The sequence below is a fragment of the Neolamprologus brichardi genome, chromosome 15, assembly GCF_056152115.1.
Source record: "Neolamprologus brichardi isolate AB-2024 chromosome 15, ASM5615211v1, whole genome shotgun sequence".
Lineage (NCBI taxonomy): Eukaryota > Metazoa > Chordata > Actinopteri > Cichliformes > Cichlidae > Neolamprologus > Neolamprologus brichardi.
The window spans coordinates 24930790-24948369 of record NC_142118.1 but is presented as its reverse complement, the minus strand read 5'-3'; the positions used below and the strand labels follow the sequence as shown (position 1 = coordinate 24948369).

General features: G+C 45.4%; 1 protein-coding gene across 1 annotated transcript; it reads left to right on the top strand.

Moving 5' to 3' along the window:
• The first annotated feature begins 284 nt into the window (after nt 1-284).
• mboat2b (membrane bound O-acyltransferase domain containing 2b) lies at nt 285-13630 on the top strand. Its single transcript, XM_006793448.3, has 13 exons — nt 285-601; nt 2454-2599; nt 3147-3224; nt 3650-3745; nt 3830-3885; nt 3960-4014; nt 10340-10523; nt 10723-10915; nt 11091-11194; nt 11282-11346; nt 11429-11561; nt 11710-11861; nt 12118-13630. The coding sequence occupies exons 1-13, from the start codon at nt 512-514 to the stop codon at nt 12287-12289; spliced, it is 1524 nt and encodes a 507-aa protein (XP_006793511.2). The 5' UTR covers nt 285-511; the 3' UTR covers nt 12290-13630.
• Nucleotides 13631-17580: the final 3950 nt, after the last annotated feature.

Sequence of the window (17580 nt, the reverse complement as noted above, 5' to 3'; positions counted from 1 at the left end):
ATAAATAGTCTAGTTTGTTTTTGTTAATGCTACTGTACTGACACAACTGTAACCCATATAATTTCCCTAGGAATTAATAAAGTATTCTGATTCTGATCAAATCAGGAATGGCTCTCATATACAGTAAAACACATTCAGTCCCTCAGTTTTGAGTGCGACCGACAAACTTTTTTTTAATGAATGAATTAATTTATTTATTAGTTATTGATTTCCTGTTTTGCCAGTTTTATCCTTGAAGACTTAAACGATTAAAAAAAGACTTTGCCTTCAGATGCGGTGAGCTGTGTGTGTGTGTTCTTTAGCCAGATGCCAACAGATGTTTCTGAGACTGATCTGAAGAGAAAGCAGTAGGAGGAGGAGGCAGACGGAGGGGGAGAGGAGGAGGAGCAGAAAGCAGAGAAGCACGCGCAGACGCACGGGCACGGACCTCCGGTGGATCACGGAGCCTCCGCCGCCTCTGCGCAGCTGCAGCCGGTATCAGAAGCAGTACGGTCGGCCTAACATCGGAACTATGGCTGACGACGGAGCTCCATCCACGGCCTGCACAGGCTCCAGCCTTCTGCAGCCGCTCAGCGAGCTCACCGACCTGCCGCTGGACCAGGTAAGAGCCGCCGGAGCCCGGACCTCGGCGGCTGCCGCTCCGGAGGTCCGAGACGGGGGTACAAAGAGAGGCGCGGACGGGGAAGGGAGGAGGGCTTTGTCCGTAAAAGTAAAGGGCGGAGGCCTCGTGCAGACTCCTGCAGCTGTGATGGAGGACAGGCTTCATGCTGCTCATTCACGTAAGGAGGAGGAGGAAGGGGATGTACGAGTGCAGCTGTGCGGACTATTGTGATGATGATGAAGGGGGAAGGCATGTCGGTGGTGGTGGGGGGAGGGGAGAGGGGGTGATCTGTCACCCGTGATGCTCCTGAGGCTCCACCTTTCCTCTTAGGTTTCGTCTGCGCTGGGGTCAGGTTTGGAGCTTCTCTGACGCAGGTGTGGCTCAGGTGATAACCAGGCACAGCCATGACCTCCACGTCAGCTCCTGATTGGTCATTCCTCAGTCCAGAGCTCAGAGGGGGTGGAGCAGCTGCTCACTCAGCAGATGGTAGATCAGAGTGTGGTTGTGTGGACCTTCACCAGGTGATCCTGGTGAGCTGCTGCACACACCTACCCTCTGACTGGCTGACAGCCAGGCCTCTGGAGCCGGTTCAGGTGACCAGGTGCCTCAGTTTACTAGTTTTACAGGGAAGTACTGATGATACCAGTATCTCCTGTGGGCTGATGTCATTGTGTGTGAGTCTTCAGAGAAAAATCCTGTTTCTACACCACACAGCAAGTTTCACGCCTCTGAGTGGAGGCTCTGGTGTCACTTCCCTCCGAGGCAGGAAGTGGGGACTGCCAGAGGCGCACCGAGAAGGAGGCCGGGGGGGTGCGACCCTCACCATGGTCGCTCCATCTCAAACAGCACATTTCATCTTCTGCTCGACCGTCTCTGATTTTCATAAATATTTATGGTCCATAGTGTGAACACACGGCCGCTGTAACCTTTAAACAGTTTGTAGATACTCTAACAGTACAACAGAGAGTACTACAGAGAACTGTTTGAAAACAGCTGCATCAGCAAACATTTAGGCCTTTTTCACACATTCAAACATGAAAATCTCAAACCTGTAAAAGATCAAAGCCAGAGATCTCGCTGCTCCTTATTCCCATCGTCCTGACTCAGATGTGTACTTTGGGACAGGCACAGTAAAACTTGCCTGAGTATCATTTAGGTAGCTTCGAGGCGTCTTGTAACATCTTATATTTCAGGACACTCTGATAAAAACTTCAGACTGTAAGAAAATACCTCGTGATGGTGACTCAGTGATGAGTACTTCGACTTCACAGTGTTGTAAAAAAACTCTGATTGTTCTAATTCTGAGTTTTCAAGTACAAAGAGACACAAAGTACTGCAGGTGGTGATATCATTGCTCTGTTTACAAACACACACAATACTACAAAAACTGACAGCACTATTGATACTCTGACATTACTACAGATATTAGTCAGATAGTACTCTGATGTTATTTTCTTAGTATTCTGGTATTAGTCGGTAGTAGACGGTGACTGGACAATAACATGGCTGTTACTGTGCTAATGATGATGAAGATCCTCCTCCTCCTCGCCTTCTTGCAGGAGGAGCTGCTTGGAGAAAAAGGCAGCCATTTTGTGCTTGTGTTGGTTCTGAAAGAGTCATGTGACACCTCTCTCACACCCAGGAGGGGGCGGTGGCGCTCAGGTTTGGTCCCCTCAGCAGGAGGCAGGCAGGATTAGCCAATGAGCATGCAGCACCCCTCTGTGAAGGTGTTAGAGAAGGTGAGGGGTCAGCCTGAGGGAGTCGGAGCAGTCTAACGGTGGGCGGGTCTGCCCTCTCTCACCTGGATGTACTGAAGCACCAATGACGTGCTGTCTGTTTGCTTCACCTGCAGGTGAACTTCGTAGCGTGCCAGCTCTGCGCTCTGATCTCCGCCTTCTGGTTTCGTCTCTTCCTCCATCCCAGTAAGACCAGTCCCATCATCCGGCACGTGGTGGCCACACTGCTGGGACTCTATTTTGCCATGTTCTGCTTCGGCTGGTAAGACCAACTATGACTCAGGATCAATAAAACTGAGCTCTCCAAAGTCTGACTTATCCTAAAATTGAACCAATCAGAGCTCTGATAGAGGTCACACCTGCGTCGCTCATCTCACCTGTAAAGGAAAAATTACACAATAATGACTTGTCAGGAGCAGAAAACATCAGATGTGACTGGACTAAATAAGAACCCGCTGTTAGAGCAGCTTTGCATGACTCACAGTCATAATAATCCTTCTTTCATTTTCTCGCCATCTGAAACAACTTTTAGCTCCCCCCCCCTTTAAGAAAGCTTTCTTCTGATTCGCTCTGTGTGTCAGATGACCCTAAAACAAACTCTCTATGACATCATCCAGATCCCAGAGGGAAAAATGCTGTGACTGACTGAGTGTTGAGGGCAGCCTGAGCGTTGGCTCACAGAGATTACTGTTTGTACACCAAGCTCATTATGTTTAATGTGAGGATCCATCACAGGAGCAGCAGACACATCACATGTTCTGGTCAGCTGGTGTCTGAAGATGACGCTCTGTGTTCTCCTTGTTTTACAGGTATGCTCTCCACTTCCTGGTTCAGAGCGGACTCACCTACGGCATCATGATCCTCACCGGAGTCGAACACATGCACAAGTGAGCGTCACACGCGACATGCATTAAAACGCTGCTAACAAGCCATTAATGAGCTCAGGATTAATGAGGAAACTTTTTATCACCTTTGATGTCAGGAGAGCAGCTCACAGTCGGACCTCTGTTATTTCCAGCTCTGTGAACATTAGGTCATGAATACTGGCACAAAAGGACTTCCACAGATTCTGATGTTGTAAAAGTAACAATGTGCTCCTTTCAGCCAAACAAACATGACTGCACCAGGTGTTCTGTCCTCAAAAGGATGCAAACTTCAGACTGGTGAAGGTCTTAAACCCGTGGAGCTTCACATGAGCTACAGCCAGAAACCTGAGTGAGCCAGATCATCACAGAGGTCCTCAGACCTCAGTGAGGCCGTCAGGACCGCCGACCCCAAGTTGAATGACAGCCTGTTCTCTGTGTTTTTCCAGGTACTGCCTAGTGGTGGCGCTCACATACCTGAGCCTGTGTCAGATCACTCGAGTGTACGTCTTTGACTACGGCATGTACACCGCCGATTTCACAGGGTAACGCCTCCGCTCTGTGGCCAATTCACTCCTAAACGCCTCCCCGTGTCCAGGCTCTAATCTCTGCCTCTGCCCTCTCTGCAGCCCCATGATGGTCATCACTCAGAAGATCACCAGTCTGGCATTTGAGATCCATGACGGTGAGCTGCACTCTCAGACGGGCTGTTTTCTGTAAATCCTGCAGGTTTTACTGTCCACTCTGTGTTTCTGACAGGAATGGCTCGGAAGGAGGAACATCTGACGGCAGGACAGAAGATTCTGGCAATAAGGTTTGTTCATGGTAGAAACATTATTTACTGGAGCAGAAATCACCATGTTTAGGCAGGAGGGTGGAGCTTAAGACAAAATCCATGCCTCCATGGTAGAGACTTGTCAATCAAAGGTATCTCCGCCCTAATGTTTCTCCCTAAAAGTGATGCAACTTCCAGCTGTACTTCTGTTCATGCAAAACAGGTTTAGTATGAAAAAATAGCTTCATTAGTTGACTAGTCACGATTACGTCGACTATCAAAATCGTTGCAGAGTAATTTAATAGTCAACGCATCATTTGAAGCTTTTTAAGATCCTGCAAGACACAGGAATAAGTAGTAGGATTTAAGAGTGTAATAACAGACTGAAACAGAAGATGGCAGCAATGCATCTACAAGGATGCCAGCTGCCGTTAAACGCCAAAGAAGAAGAAGAAGAAGGAGCAGTCTCCGGTATCATAGCTGTGTCCAGATTCAGGGGCTGTATCCCAATTCAGGGTCTGCAGCATTGACTGTAGAAAACAGTCAATGGTCTGCAGCCTTAACGGTCCACGAGGGCCGCGTACTCAAAGACCGCTAAGGCCAGAAGTGCGAGGCTTGTAAAATGGGACGGTCTAGCCGCCCAGGTTGCCTAGCAACCATGATACTAACAGCTGGAAACCTTTCATACAGCATTGTTTGACAGAAATGAAGGAGAAAATCTTTTGTTCATTTGTTTGTTTGTTTCTACATGAGCTTTGATCATTGTCTGAAAGATTAAGGTCAGCTATTGAACGGCATATATTTTAAAGTAAAGGCTTTAAAACCAAGTTAGTACAAACGTCACTAATGTCACATAACTTTGCCGACATGTGGCCAACAGTAATGTTTTAATGTTCTTCGTTATTAAACATTTGCACATAAATAAGTGACATAATATTCATTTGGGGTGGCTGTAGCTCAGGAGGTAGAGCAGGTCACCTACTGATCGGAAGGTTGGTGGTTCGATCCTTGGCTCCTCCAGTCTGCATGTCAAGTATCCTTGGGCAAGATACTAACCCCAAGTTGCTCTCCGATGCATCCATCGGAGTATGAATGTGTGTGAATGTAATTAGATAGCACTAAGTATAGATAAAGTGCTTGTGAGAATGTGTGTGATTGGGTGAATGTGGCATGTTGTATAGAGCGCTTTGAGTGCTCCGAAAGAGTAGAAAAGCGCTATATAAGAATCAGTCCATTTACCATTTACTTTAAGTTTACTCTTCGGGTGCTCCGCTTCTGCCGTCTGCGGCAAAATTATCCACACCGACTGCCGCGCTATGAATTGTGGGATATGTTGGGCCACGAAGTCTACACTGCCACAGCCTTAAAATTCAGGGAAATGAAGGACGCATTTGAGGGCCGCATTTCGAGCAGCCTTTGAATTGGGACAGCCTTCGGCGCGCCACTGTGACGTAATCGGCCTTAAAATGCAGCCTTTAAGGCTGCAGACCCTGAATTGGGATACAGCCAGGGACTGCATGGTCGTGTCCAAATTCATGGGCTGCATCCTCCTGAGGCCGCATTTGTAGACCGATTACATCACAGCAACACGCCGAAGGCTGTCCAAATTCGTAGACTCCTCCGAATGCAGCCGACAAATCCGAATTTGAAGGATGGGTCGGGTATGTCCTTCGTGGCCTACCATATCCCAGAATTCATAGCGCGGCCGAGCCAATTCCAGTTTCCAACAATGGCTAATGGCTACTAAGTTTTAAAAATTACTCATACTAATCTTTCTGGGTCTCAAAATAAACTTTTAACATATTTTCAGGTGAGAAAGTAGCTGTGTAAACATCAAATATCTGCTCGGTTTATCAAGATATCGCATATTTTCAAAAGTGCTTCGACGTTTTCGGAGACGTCTGCTACCCACCATCTAAACAGCTAGCCGGGAGCTCGAGGGTTACTGATGCGGCCGAGAATGGCACAACTCCCGGCACATCATTTTCAGATCACCGCGGACTTTCGCTGCTCGGGTTAAACGTAATTGTAACGGAGGGAAGGTGATGTTTTTCAGTGTTCGTTTAAAGGAGGGGAAACCTTCCTCCAAAACGGACAGAGCAGTGGAGCCGCCAAGGGAAAGCACACGAATTTAAAACTATAAAATTAAAATATAATTTATTATATTTAAATAGTTAAAAATGTAAAATGAATTAAAACAACCCTGGCCAGGGGACAACACAATAAAAATCAATAAAACACAACATTAAAAGTCCGGTGGCGTGCGCCACGATATAAGAGTCAATAAAAGTTAAAAATCCAGCGGAGCGGTGCAGGAGGGGAACCCGGCGGCGTCCTCGCCTTCCTCTCCACGTTCTGCGCCCCGGCGCGCTAAAGGAGGGAGGCAGCGGCAGTTACTACTCTTTTTGGCAGCTTTGAATCATTAAAAGGGGAAAGTCCAGAGACTTACCCCGGGTGGGCAGAGCTCTCAACTCCGCCCGCCGCTTCTTTGTAACTGTAACTCAGCACCGGCCCGTCTCGTCGCCTCCAATTCTCTGCAGACGCGTACTCTGGCCTCCTGTTACTGCAGCAATCGGCCCGCTTGCTCTGCGTCTCTGGTTGCCGGCGCTGTATCCTCCTCTCTCCTTGACGCCAAGCTCCACCAGCCCTCCGGGCTTGCAGGCGCCGCCGCCTGACACCGCTCACTCCTGCCGTCTCTCAAGTCTCTCTTTCCAAGCCGTGTTCCTCAAGCCTCTGTTTTGTGGTCTGCCAGGCCCTCTTATTGGCCTCTGGGACCTCCCAGGTGTGATTAGGTTTGTAATCAGGTAGGGGCGGAGTCTTTCCAGGACAAGTCACCAAATAAATACCATAAAACATGCAGTAAAACTCATAAAATATAAACCAATGTACAATATTAAAATATTAAAAACGATAAAACACAGCAAAACATGCATAGTAAAAAACCCTAGGAACTTGTCCCTTTCCACCCCGTGACATAATATATAAGTCACTTAGACAACCTAAAAATGTTATTGTTGGGCTTTTTTCAGTGTTTTGTTTGTTCGTGAGTAAATCGGTTTGGCTGAGATTAAAGTTATTAGATTAGATTAGATAAAATAAAACTTTATTAATCCCCCGGGTGGGTTCCTCCTTGGTTTTTACACAGCTGACTAAACGTCAAATAGAAAACTGATTAAACAGAAGTATAAGACGGTCGAGAATTTACGCCAGTGTCCTGTTATATTTTAGATAGCAAGGAGCAGACAGCTGAGTTTCTTAAACTCCACCGAGACAGCGGTGACGCTAATCAGAAGGCTAGACTGTCCAATTTCCCCGGCCGTTTACTTCCAGCCTACCCGACCCTCTGAGGACCCGGCCCACGTAGACCGCGAAGGCTGGGTCCTCAGGAGGATGCAGCCCATGAATTTGGACACGACCCATATCTTCGGAAGCCGCATTTGTAGGCCGATTACGTGACAGCGACGCAACGAAGGCTGTCACAATTTGAAAACTCCTCCAAATGTGATCTTAAGCACTTTGGCAAAATTATGTATCATCTGTTTTATGATGTCTAATAAGCCTCATAATAAGCACAGTCACTACATGACTGAAACACAAGCTTAATCTCTCTATCAATAAAAATAGTATACACGTATGCTTGAATAAAAACAAACAGGTGATATAGAACACTTTTATTTTTATTTTAGCATACACTCAAAAATTACAATAGACAGCTGCACTTTTGTAGGCCAAGTACGTAAAGGTGACGCGACAAAGGCTGTCCCAATTCAAAGACTCCTCCAAATGCGGTCGACAAATGCGTCCTGCTTTTCCCCAGATTTGAAGGATGGGTCAGATGTATCCTTCGTGGCCCAACCTATCTCAGAATTCACAGTGTGGCCCAGCCAATTTCCAGTTTCCAACAATGGCGGCAGCTACTTAGTTTTAATATCACTCTTATTGCTCCTTCTGGGTCACAAAATAAACTTTTAAGATATTTTCAGAGAATGTAGCTGTGTGAACTTCAAATATCTGCTCAATTTATCAAGACATCGCATATTTGCAAAAATGCTCAGACATTTTCAGAGACGTCTGTTTCCCACTAGCTTGATAGGTGACCGGGAGGTCAAGGCTCACTAGAGCCGGCGAGAACAGCGAACTCCCGGCACATCGTTTTCAAACCCCCCACGGTCTTTCGCTACTCAGGTCCCCCAACACAAACAGAGTAATGTAGTGTGTGCTGTTAAGTGCCAGAAGGACTGCCATTATACATCAGGGTAGCTAAACAACTTCTGGCTAAGTGGATGGCACAGCACACAAGAGCTAACTTGTCAGGCCAGGACTCCACAGTCTATTCACACCTACAGGCCAGTGGACACTCTTTCAATGATGAAGATGTAAACATCCTGGACAGTTAGGAGCGCTGGTTGAGTCAAGGAGGCCATTTACGTGAAAAGGGAAAGACCATCTCTTAATCAAGAAGGGGGCCTAAGGGTACATCTTTCGCCATCTTAGTCGTCATGAATATTTGCATATTAATTATCATAAACCAACCTCACAGCAAATTGTTCAATCAGTGGGCTGGTTTCAATTATTGCGCAAATCTACTGTTTATAAGATTAGGGAAACCTGCAGTCAACTGAGACTGAAGAAGTCGCCTGGATAAATGACGAAATGTTTCCCCCACTAAAAACGTTACATCCAGATGAACAGAATCAACCTTTTGGGATTTACTTACCTGGGTGATTTAGCATGCATCAAGACAGTGTTAGAGTTGTTACTCAAAAAAGTAATCTATTGCACATTACTTGTTACTTATATTAAAAGTAGTGTTGTATGTTACTTAATTACTCACTGAAGAAAGTAATTTCTTACACAACCTGTTACATTACCTTCATGTCACGCCAACCTGAAGCACAGTCTGATAATTATCAATGAACAGTGTACACCTGAAGCTACAGTCGCACACTGACACAGATCTCTGTGCTAATAAGGACACACACACTCTTGAAGTTTGAACAAAAGCAAAGTTATAACCAGCCAAACAGACTTCAGAGCAGTCGTCATGGTGATTCTGCTTTAGAAACATGAACAGGTAGAACTGCCTTTGTTAACCTGTTGTAGTTCAGGGTCTGGCTGGGGTCTACATATACTCCGCTCTTTCATCACTCTTAAGTTCTTGGCTAGCTTAGCATTAGCATGCTGTCTGTGCAGATGTTAGCTAAATATCAGACATGATAAATGGATATGTACTTTTAGAGAGCTTTTCTAACTGAGGTTTTTACTACAAGTCTCACTATGCCAATCACATTAGCTCTTTGTTCTGTGTTCTGGTTCTCCTTTACTGTCTCCCCTTCATTGGCTCCATTAAAAATCCAGAATTTAAATCCTGCTCCTCACATTCAAGGTCTTGAATAATCAGACCCCATCTTATCTTAACAACCTTATAGTATCATATCGTTAGAGCACTTCACTCTCATACTGCAGGCTTACTTGTTGTTCCTAGAGTATTTAAAAGTAGAATGGGAGGGAGAGCCTTCAGTTTTCAGGCCCCTCTTCTGTGGAACCAGCTTCCAGTTTGGATTTAGGAGACAGACACTATCTCTACTTTTAGGATTAGCCGTCAAACTTTCCTTTTTGCTAAAGCATATAGTTCGGGCTGGATCAGGTGACCCTGAATCCTCCCTTAGTTATGCTGCAATAGGTGAAGGTAGCTGGGGAATTCCCATGATGCACTGGGTGTTTCTTCTTAACTCACGTCACTCATGTGTTCATACACCTCTCGCATTAAATCATTGGTTCAATAAAAAGAGATTAGTACAAGAAACTGAACATTATTTATTGACATACAGAATTTAATGAAGCCATTTTGCAAGTACTCTGATGGCCCACCACAGCAGAACAGAATCCCAGCAGTGATAGAAATTAAGGCGTGTGAAAACAGATCTTTTATATCAAACTTAAGGTTAATTTATTATTAATCTCTGGCTCTCTTCCACAGCGTGTCTTTTGTCCTGTCTTCCTCCCCTCACCCAAACCGGTCACAGCAGATGGCCGCCCCTCTCTGAGCCTGGTTCTGCTGGAGGTTTCTTCCTGTTAAAATTTAGTTTTTCCTTCCCACTGTCACCAGAGTGCTTGCTCATAGGGGCTCGTGTGATTGTTGGGGTTTTCTCTGTTTTCTTTGTATTCTTGTAAGTTACTATAAAAAGCACCTTGAGGCAACTGTAGTTGTAATTTGGCGCTGTATAGATAAAACTGAATTGAAAATTGAATAGTCCTCCATGCCTTCTTTCGGAGCACGGCTGTTTCCATAGCATACAACATTCACAGGAGTCGCCAATAGAAAGCATTGTGGTGAAATGGTCTTAACCCTCTATTTATTTAGGAGAATGCCCAGTCTGCTGGAGTACTTCAGCTACAACTGTAACTTCATGGGAATCCTGGCTGGCCCCACCTGTTCCTACAACGACTACATCGGCTTCATCGAGGGAGACCCTCGACGCTGCAGAGACTATAAGGATGAAAGGAAGTCCAGCAGCAAGCTGAAGCACAGTGAGCCCTCCCCAAATGTAGGTCGCATGACTAAGGTATACCTGTATTTACAGTATGAGCAGTCGCCCCTGCTTGACATTAAACAGAAAGCAGGTTTAAGACATTTACCTTTGAGACGTTTAAACTGAGGAGCGTAATATATTTCTTCTTTTGTTCATGATTGCTGACTGAATTTAAGACCTACTGAACCTGAATGAATACTCTGTTTCTCCACAGATGGAGGTCGTACGTAAGGTCACCACCTCCTTCTTCTGCCTGCTGGTGTTTCTGTCAGTGTGTAAGGTTTTCCCAGTGGAGCGAAACATCGACGACGACTTCATTGCCAACACACCTTTCTATGCTCAAGTGGTTTACCTGTACCTGTCCATGCTGACTACCAGACCCAAGTACTACTTCGTCTGGACGCTTGGTGGGTGGCTGAAATCTGCTTTGTGCAAATAAACCTTCATGTGCTGCTGTAGAGAAATTGAATTAAAATCAAAATCTAACCGATCATTTGTGCTGAAATGAAAATGCTGGGTTCACCGTTAGCACAAACACACTGTTCATACCTAAATTTCTGACCAGTCACATCTGTGCTACAGCTGATGCCATCAACAACGCCGCCGGTTTTGGATTCAATGGTTACGACAGCGACGGCTCTGCTCGCTGGGACCTCATCTCCAATCTGAGGATCCTGAAGATCGAGGTCAGGACCATCACAGACCTGGACAAGTTTGCGATTCACTAAAATGGTTTGATAACATCAGTCTAACGGATCTCTGTCTGCTTCCAGTTTGCCACCAGCTTCAAAGTTTTCCTGGACAACTGGAACATTCAGACAGCACACTGGCTCAAAAGGTCACACTCAGTTACCTGATCTGGAATCTGTACCTGGCATGTGTAAAAATGACTGTTTGTGACCTCTGACTCTGATTGACAGGGTGTGTTATGAGCGATGTCCCTACCATCCGACAGCAGCCACCTTCATCCTGTCAGCCATGTGGCACGGAGCCTATCCAGGATATTACCTCACTTTCCTCACAGGGATCGTCATCACGCTGGCAGCCAGAGCGGTGAGCCGCTGTTAGCTATTAGCCGCTAGCTGTTAGCCATTATCTGTTAGCAGTTAGCTGTTATCTGTTAACTGATGTTGCTGCTAAGCCTTTGAAATGAGACCTGTGTCCATTTTAGCAGTCATCCATGTTAACTTCTCATCCTCAGGTCAGACACAACGTTCGACCATACTTCCTGCACTCCTCCGTACACAAACTGGTCTATGATGTCATCACATGGGCAGCCACTCAGATTGCCATCTGCTACACGGTGATACCTTTTGTCCTGCTGTCTGTGGGTCCATCCATGAAGTTCTACAGGTCAGTAAGTCAGAAAGGGTTGACCAAAGTTTAATCAAGATTCAATCCAGGTTTAATGCATGTTTAACACAGCTTTAACCCAGGTTTATATCAGGTTTTTCCAAGGTTTAATATAAGTTATTCCAGGTTTAACCCAGATATATTTCAGGTTTACTGCTGGTGCAGCCCAGGTTTAAACCTTGTTTAACCCAGGTTTAATTCATGTGTAACTTTGACTGCTCATAGCAGCATTTCTGAATTTTCATCTTCTCTGCAGTTCCTGGTACTTTAGCCTCCACATCGGCTGCATTCTGGTCGCATTTGTGCTGCCCGTCAAACGGAGGAATCTCCCTCTCAAAGACCAGCAGAAGAGCCCAGTGCAGGAATCGCTTCAGCGCCACCTAGAGGCTACAGACAGGACCTGCAGCCAGAAGGAGAAAACCACATGAGACAGAGGACAGAGAGCAATGATGTGACATCATGCATTACATGGACGTGTACAGAAAGTGGGCAGACGGAGCTTCCTGCTGGCTGGGTACAGAAACATGATAACGATTACTTGGAGTCATAGGGGGGGGTATGGAAACAGGCCCCGTGTTGTCTTCAAAAGGATTCGTGACTGCTCAGATTCAGACAGATGTGTGGTGACGGAGGATTCATGTGTATAAATACATACAGTGTAAGTTGACATGGAGCTGCTGTGTGGGAACCGAGCTGCCCCAAACTCTCATGATCACCTGTGTAGTGTTTCTTTGTGGTTAAACACCTGCTGACTGTTCATCTGCAAGGAAGAAGAACAAAGGAGGGACGGGAAGAGTGGCTGGATGAGTGAAGCATGCACAAATGGAAGTCAGGCAGGTTAAACCACAGCATGACAGTGTTCACAGGGGCCGATAAAGGTCCACTCAGCAGCCTTACCCGTTTGGGTTTTTGCAGGTGTTACCTGGAGAGGGTGGCATCACGTTTACATTAGCAGATGTCTGAATCAGGTGATTTATGTCATTTCATTCCAAGCAGTCAGGTGTTTGCAGATTTAGCTCGAAGATTAAATAAACTGAAAGATCAGTAAGGGTCATGTGATCATCTTTCACGTTAAAGGAGAACCATTGAGCTAACCTGCAGCTCTACTCAGCTGTATTACCCTCCTATGATTCAAAAATAATTTAAAAAAAACCCAACTTTTTTTAACTTCTTCTTCTGCTTCTCAGCTCAATAAACACTTTTAGCTCCTCTCTCTTTAAAGTCATCCTTCTTTAAAATCTTACTTCCTTCTGATTGGCCAGCTTCTGAAAACCCACTGAGGGCAGCACTCTGTACCTGTGAGCTGTGCTGCCCACAGGAGATGACCACATAAAGAAATCTAATGTAATGACAAAAATATAGAACAGCGTTGAAGCTGAGTGCTAAGAGCAGGCTTGAGACTAGATTACTTTACGTTGGGTTACTTTAGATTACTCTGGATTACATTCACATGCTAGTGTTATTACTTTGACCTTGGGCCATGTTTCGTATGAACACATGCTAATATTATGTAAGAAAATAAAGAAAGTGCTTCGGGTTGGGTTCATCGTGGTTCTGTAGTCTGGTCTTCGGATCTAGGAGGACGTCCCGACAGGAAGTGCTATGCGTTTACTGCTGTGTGTTTTTGTAAACTGAGGAAAACACATTTCTGTTTCCTGTTGCCATATTTGTATCGTCAGTGTTGTTCCTGGTGGTTCTGGAACACAGACACCTCTCTGTGGGCTTCATGGTTTTGTAAATGTGAAATAAAGCTGATTTTTGACACCTGACCAGGTGAACGTGTGTGATTGTTGCTGGGATGGTTGGAAGTTTGAGTCTGCACTTTAAACTTTGGCAGGCTGATAGGAATCAAACTAGAGAACAACTCTGTTAATAATTCCTCAAATATCAGGTCATAAAGTCGCTGGGTGATGTTTGTGGTTCAGAGATTTCACCAGCACAGCATTAAACCCACAAACATGCACACACAAACACTTTATTTAAAGCTATCACTCAGTGGATTTCTATCAAATACACCAGATGTTCTGCTATCCTCACACACTCCGGCCTTTCAGCCTGAGCTTGCATTTTCCTGCTTCTTCCTTAATTCTGAGTTAAGCAAATGTTCCACTGCACTAACTTTGGCTTTTGTACAGGAGGTGCAGTCTGTTACAGTATGTATAACCTCAGTAAGTATCTGGGTGCTTTACATAGTACAGTCATGACTGAAGGACAAACAGTCATAATAATGAGTTGCACAGCCTGACATGCTCAAAATGTTAAACACTGAGAGAATCACACTGAGATAAATGTGATTATGAGGCAAAGGTAAGGTTTATAGTTAGGCTGGACTCTGAGGAAGGAGAGAAGGACTTGTAGAGGCAGAGAGACCGAGCTGAAAAGGATGTGCAGCAGGTGAGAGTGACTCCCTCCCATGTGAAGGAGTTACTAACTATCCTCAACCAACTTATAAAAGATGTGAGAACATCTTATTTTGTTGATTTGATTAACGAGAAACACCATCCAAGGTTATTGTTTGACGCCATCAGCAGACTCGTCAGTCTGCTGTTCACGTCCTGTTCTTCGACTTTAAACCGGTTTCCTCGACAGATCTTCTCAATATAGTCTCACACATGGACGCTGTCATCCCGCCCAGTGGACATTATCCCTCCTAATTTCATCAAAGGCATTATGCCTCATCTCCCTCAGATTCTTTCTATTATGAATCAATCCTTTTTATCTGGCCGCCTTCCAGATTACAGCCAGCATCTTTACTCTGCTGTAAAACCCTACTTAGATCCCACTGTTTCAGATACTCACAGGACAATTTCCAAACTCACATTTATTTCTGAAATCCTTGAGAAAGTCTGTCAAGTCGTTTATCGTTTAAATTCCAGTCCGGTTAGAGATAAACCCACAGCACTGAACCAGCTTTATTGACTAACGATATTCTAATACACTCAGATAAAGGTGAGCTTTCTATTTTAGTCCCGCTCGACTTATCTGGTCCCCTGCTGATCCCAGTAGGCGCCCCCATTCCCCGGAATCCACCAAGGGCAGGGGGTCCAGGCCCATCCAGACCCGGGACCCACAGCAGTAGCACCACCAAGCCTCACAGAGTCCGGGGCTCTACCCCCACCCCATCATCCAATTATCTTCCGGACTACATAAAACAGTAGACACCCAGGTTGAGTTCATTCTCCACCTCTCCTATATCTCTCCCTCACCTGCAGAGTGAACTCCTGAAGAACAGAGACCTGCAAGGATGTAACAACCTCCCTGCCATTTGAAGGGACCCTCAGTTCCGCAAATGCTCCAGAGGCCCCCCATGCCAGGGCTGGGGCCCATGCACACACCCATCCACAACCTCGGTGACACACCACCCTCAGGACCCAAGCCCCTGAGGCCCAGCCAGAGCCCCAGCCCAGACGAGGAGCACCCCCGCATCCACAAGCCCCCAAGCCTGGTTGCCACTGGGTGGCAACCAGACTACCAGTCCAGTAACCCACGTCCGCCAGCACAGACTCTCCCCAAGCTCTGCGGCAGTGTAAGTTCTCATCACTCGTATGTAGAGTCCCCCAGGGCTCAGTCCCTGGACCAGTTCTGTTTTCTTTACATACATTACCCCTGGGTCACCTGTCTAATGGTTTTAATGGAATCTCCTACCACAGCTATACAGATGACACACAGCTATACTTTTCTGTAAAGCCCAGCAACCTCGACAGCGTCTCCTGACTCAACAAATGCTTCTTTGCCATTACTGAGTGTATATATTCAAATTTCCTCCATCTCAGTTCCAGTAAAACTGAGGTTCTACTGCTCGGCCCAGACAGTTTCTCTAAGGAGGTTAGCCATTGCTTTGCCCCCTTGCCAATAACATGAAATCATATGCTAAAAACTTTGGCATCATCTTTGACTAACTTTTACTCTAACACCTCAGTGGAGCTCATCCAGTCTTTTTCCCTTCACCTCAGAAATATTGAAAAAATTTAACCTTTACTGTCATTCAATCATCTGGAACCTGTAGTTCACACTTTTGTCTCACCTTGATCATTTTTGATCGAAATATCATCATTTTTGATCAAAAATATCTGTAGAAGCTGGTGAAGGCATGCCTTCACCAGCTTCTACAGATATTCCAGAATTTATGTTGCACAATTCATATTAATTTAAAATCTACTTTAAAATTCTGTTACCAAAATAGAAATGTCAACACGGACTCGCCCCTGCTTATCCAGCAGTCTCTGAAACCTTGTCACAGCAGCTGGCCTCTGACCCTCTAACCAGGGTCTCTTAACTGATTTTAAAACCAGAGAAGATTGTGCTTTTGAGGTTTTTGCAGTCAGAATAACTCTTTTTCATTTTCTTTATACGACTGCTAAAAACTCATTTTTATAGGTTAGCTGTCCCTTAATCTTTTCCACTTAATTTTCAGCCATAGCTTGCAACCCTGCATGAATGCATGTGTGTATGTTGAAATATGTATATTTATCTTTAATGTGTGGCATTTACTGAAACTGTGAAGCACTCTGCAACTCTGTGTTTTGAAAAGTGCTACACAAATGCAACAGTTAACAGACTGGTGTAAAGTCAACTGTCTTTGAACGTGGACAAAACAAAAGAGATGATCGTCGACTTCAAGAGAGCACGGAGAGATCACTATCTACTGAACATCGATGGATCCTCTGTGGAGGTCGTCAAGAGCACCAAATTCCTTGGTATTCACCTGGTGGAAAACCTCTCCTGGTCCCTCAACACCAGCTCCATAACTAAGAAGGCCCAGCAGCATCTCTAATTCCTGCAGAAACTGAGAAAAGCCCATCTCCCACCATCCATTCTCACCACTTTCTACAGAGGGACTATCAAGAGCATCCTGAGCAGCTACATCACTGTCTGGTACGGTAACTGCACCGTATTGGATTGCAATATTCTACAATGGATAGTGAGAACAGCTGAGAAGATCATTGGAGCCTCTCTTCCCTCCATCACAGACACCTATCGCACCCACTGCATCAGCAAAACCACCAGCATTGTGGAGGAACCTACACACCCCTCACACACACTCTTCCCCCTGCTGCCTTCTGGCAAGAGGTACCAGAGCATTCGGGCCTTCACTGCCAGACTTTGAAACAGTTTCTTCCCCCAAGCCGTCAGACTCCTGAACACTCAGTGACTGGACTGACACACATACCTTCATACATCGAGTTACTTTTGCAAAATGCTCAGTCATTTTGCACAACCCACTGTCATTGTTTTGCTTTTCTACTGCACTGTCTTGTGTCTGTATTGCTGTGCTTTGTCTGGTGTTGCACTGTTTTTGTTTTGTTTTATTCTTTTGCAATTGTTCTGCAATTTTTGCACACTTGCACTTTATGTAGTCCTGTCTTTATTGTCTGTTATATTTAGCACCAAAGTCTTGGAGGAACACTGTCTCGCTTCACTGTGTACTGTACCACTGTACATGGTTGGAATGACAATAAAGCCACTTGATTTGACTTGAAGGAGGTTGGCCCAGACGACACTTGTTAAGGTATGGGGAGGTCGGGGAGAGAGGGTGGTGCACTATAAAAACAGTCTGTTTAAAAAGTACTGCACAAGGCTGGAAATTGAGCGGATGATGAATATGAGGAAGACGTGTACCAGTTCTGAGTTTCGAGAACATGGTGAAATGCAGAGCTGAAGGAAGTACAGAGTGATGAAAACACGGGAACCAGGTGTGTAAGTTAGGTTAAGCAGAGGT

Excerpts from the sequence above, each read along its gene's own strand:
- mboat2b (XM_006793448.3), top strand. The coding sequence starts at position 512 with ATGGCTGACGACGGAGCTCCATCCACGGCCTGCACAGGCTCCAGCCTT. Across the intron at positions 10,916-11,090 it reads CTACTTCGTCTGGACGCTTG|CTGATGCCATCAACAACGCC; the intron begins GTGGGTGGCTGA and ends TCTGTGCTACAG. Across the intron at positions 11,862-12,117 it reads CCATCCATGAAGTTCTACAG|TTCCTGGTACTTTAGCCTCC; the intron begins GTCAGTAAGTCA and ends TCTTCTCTGCAG.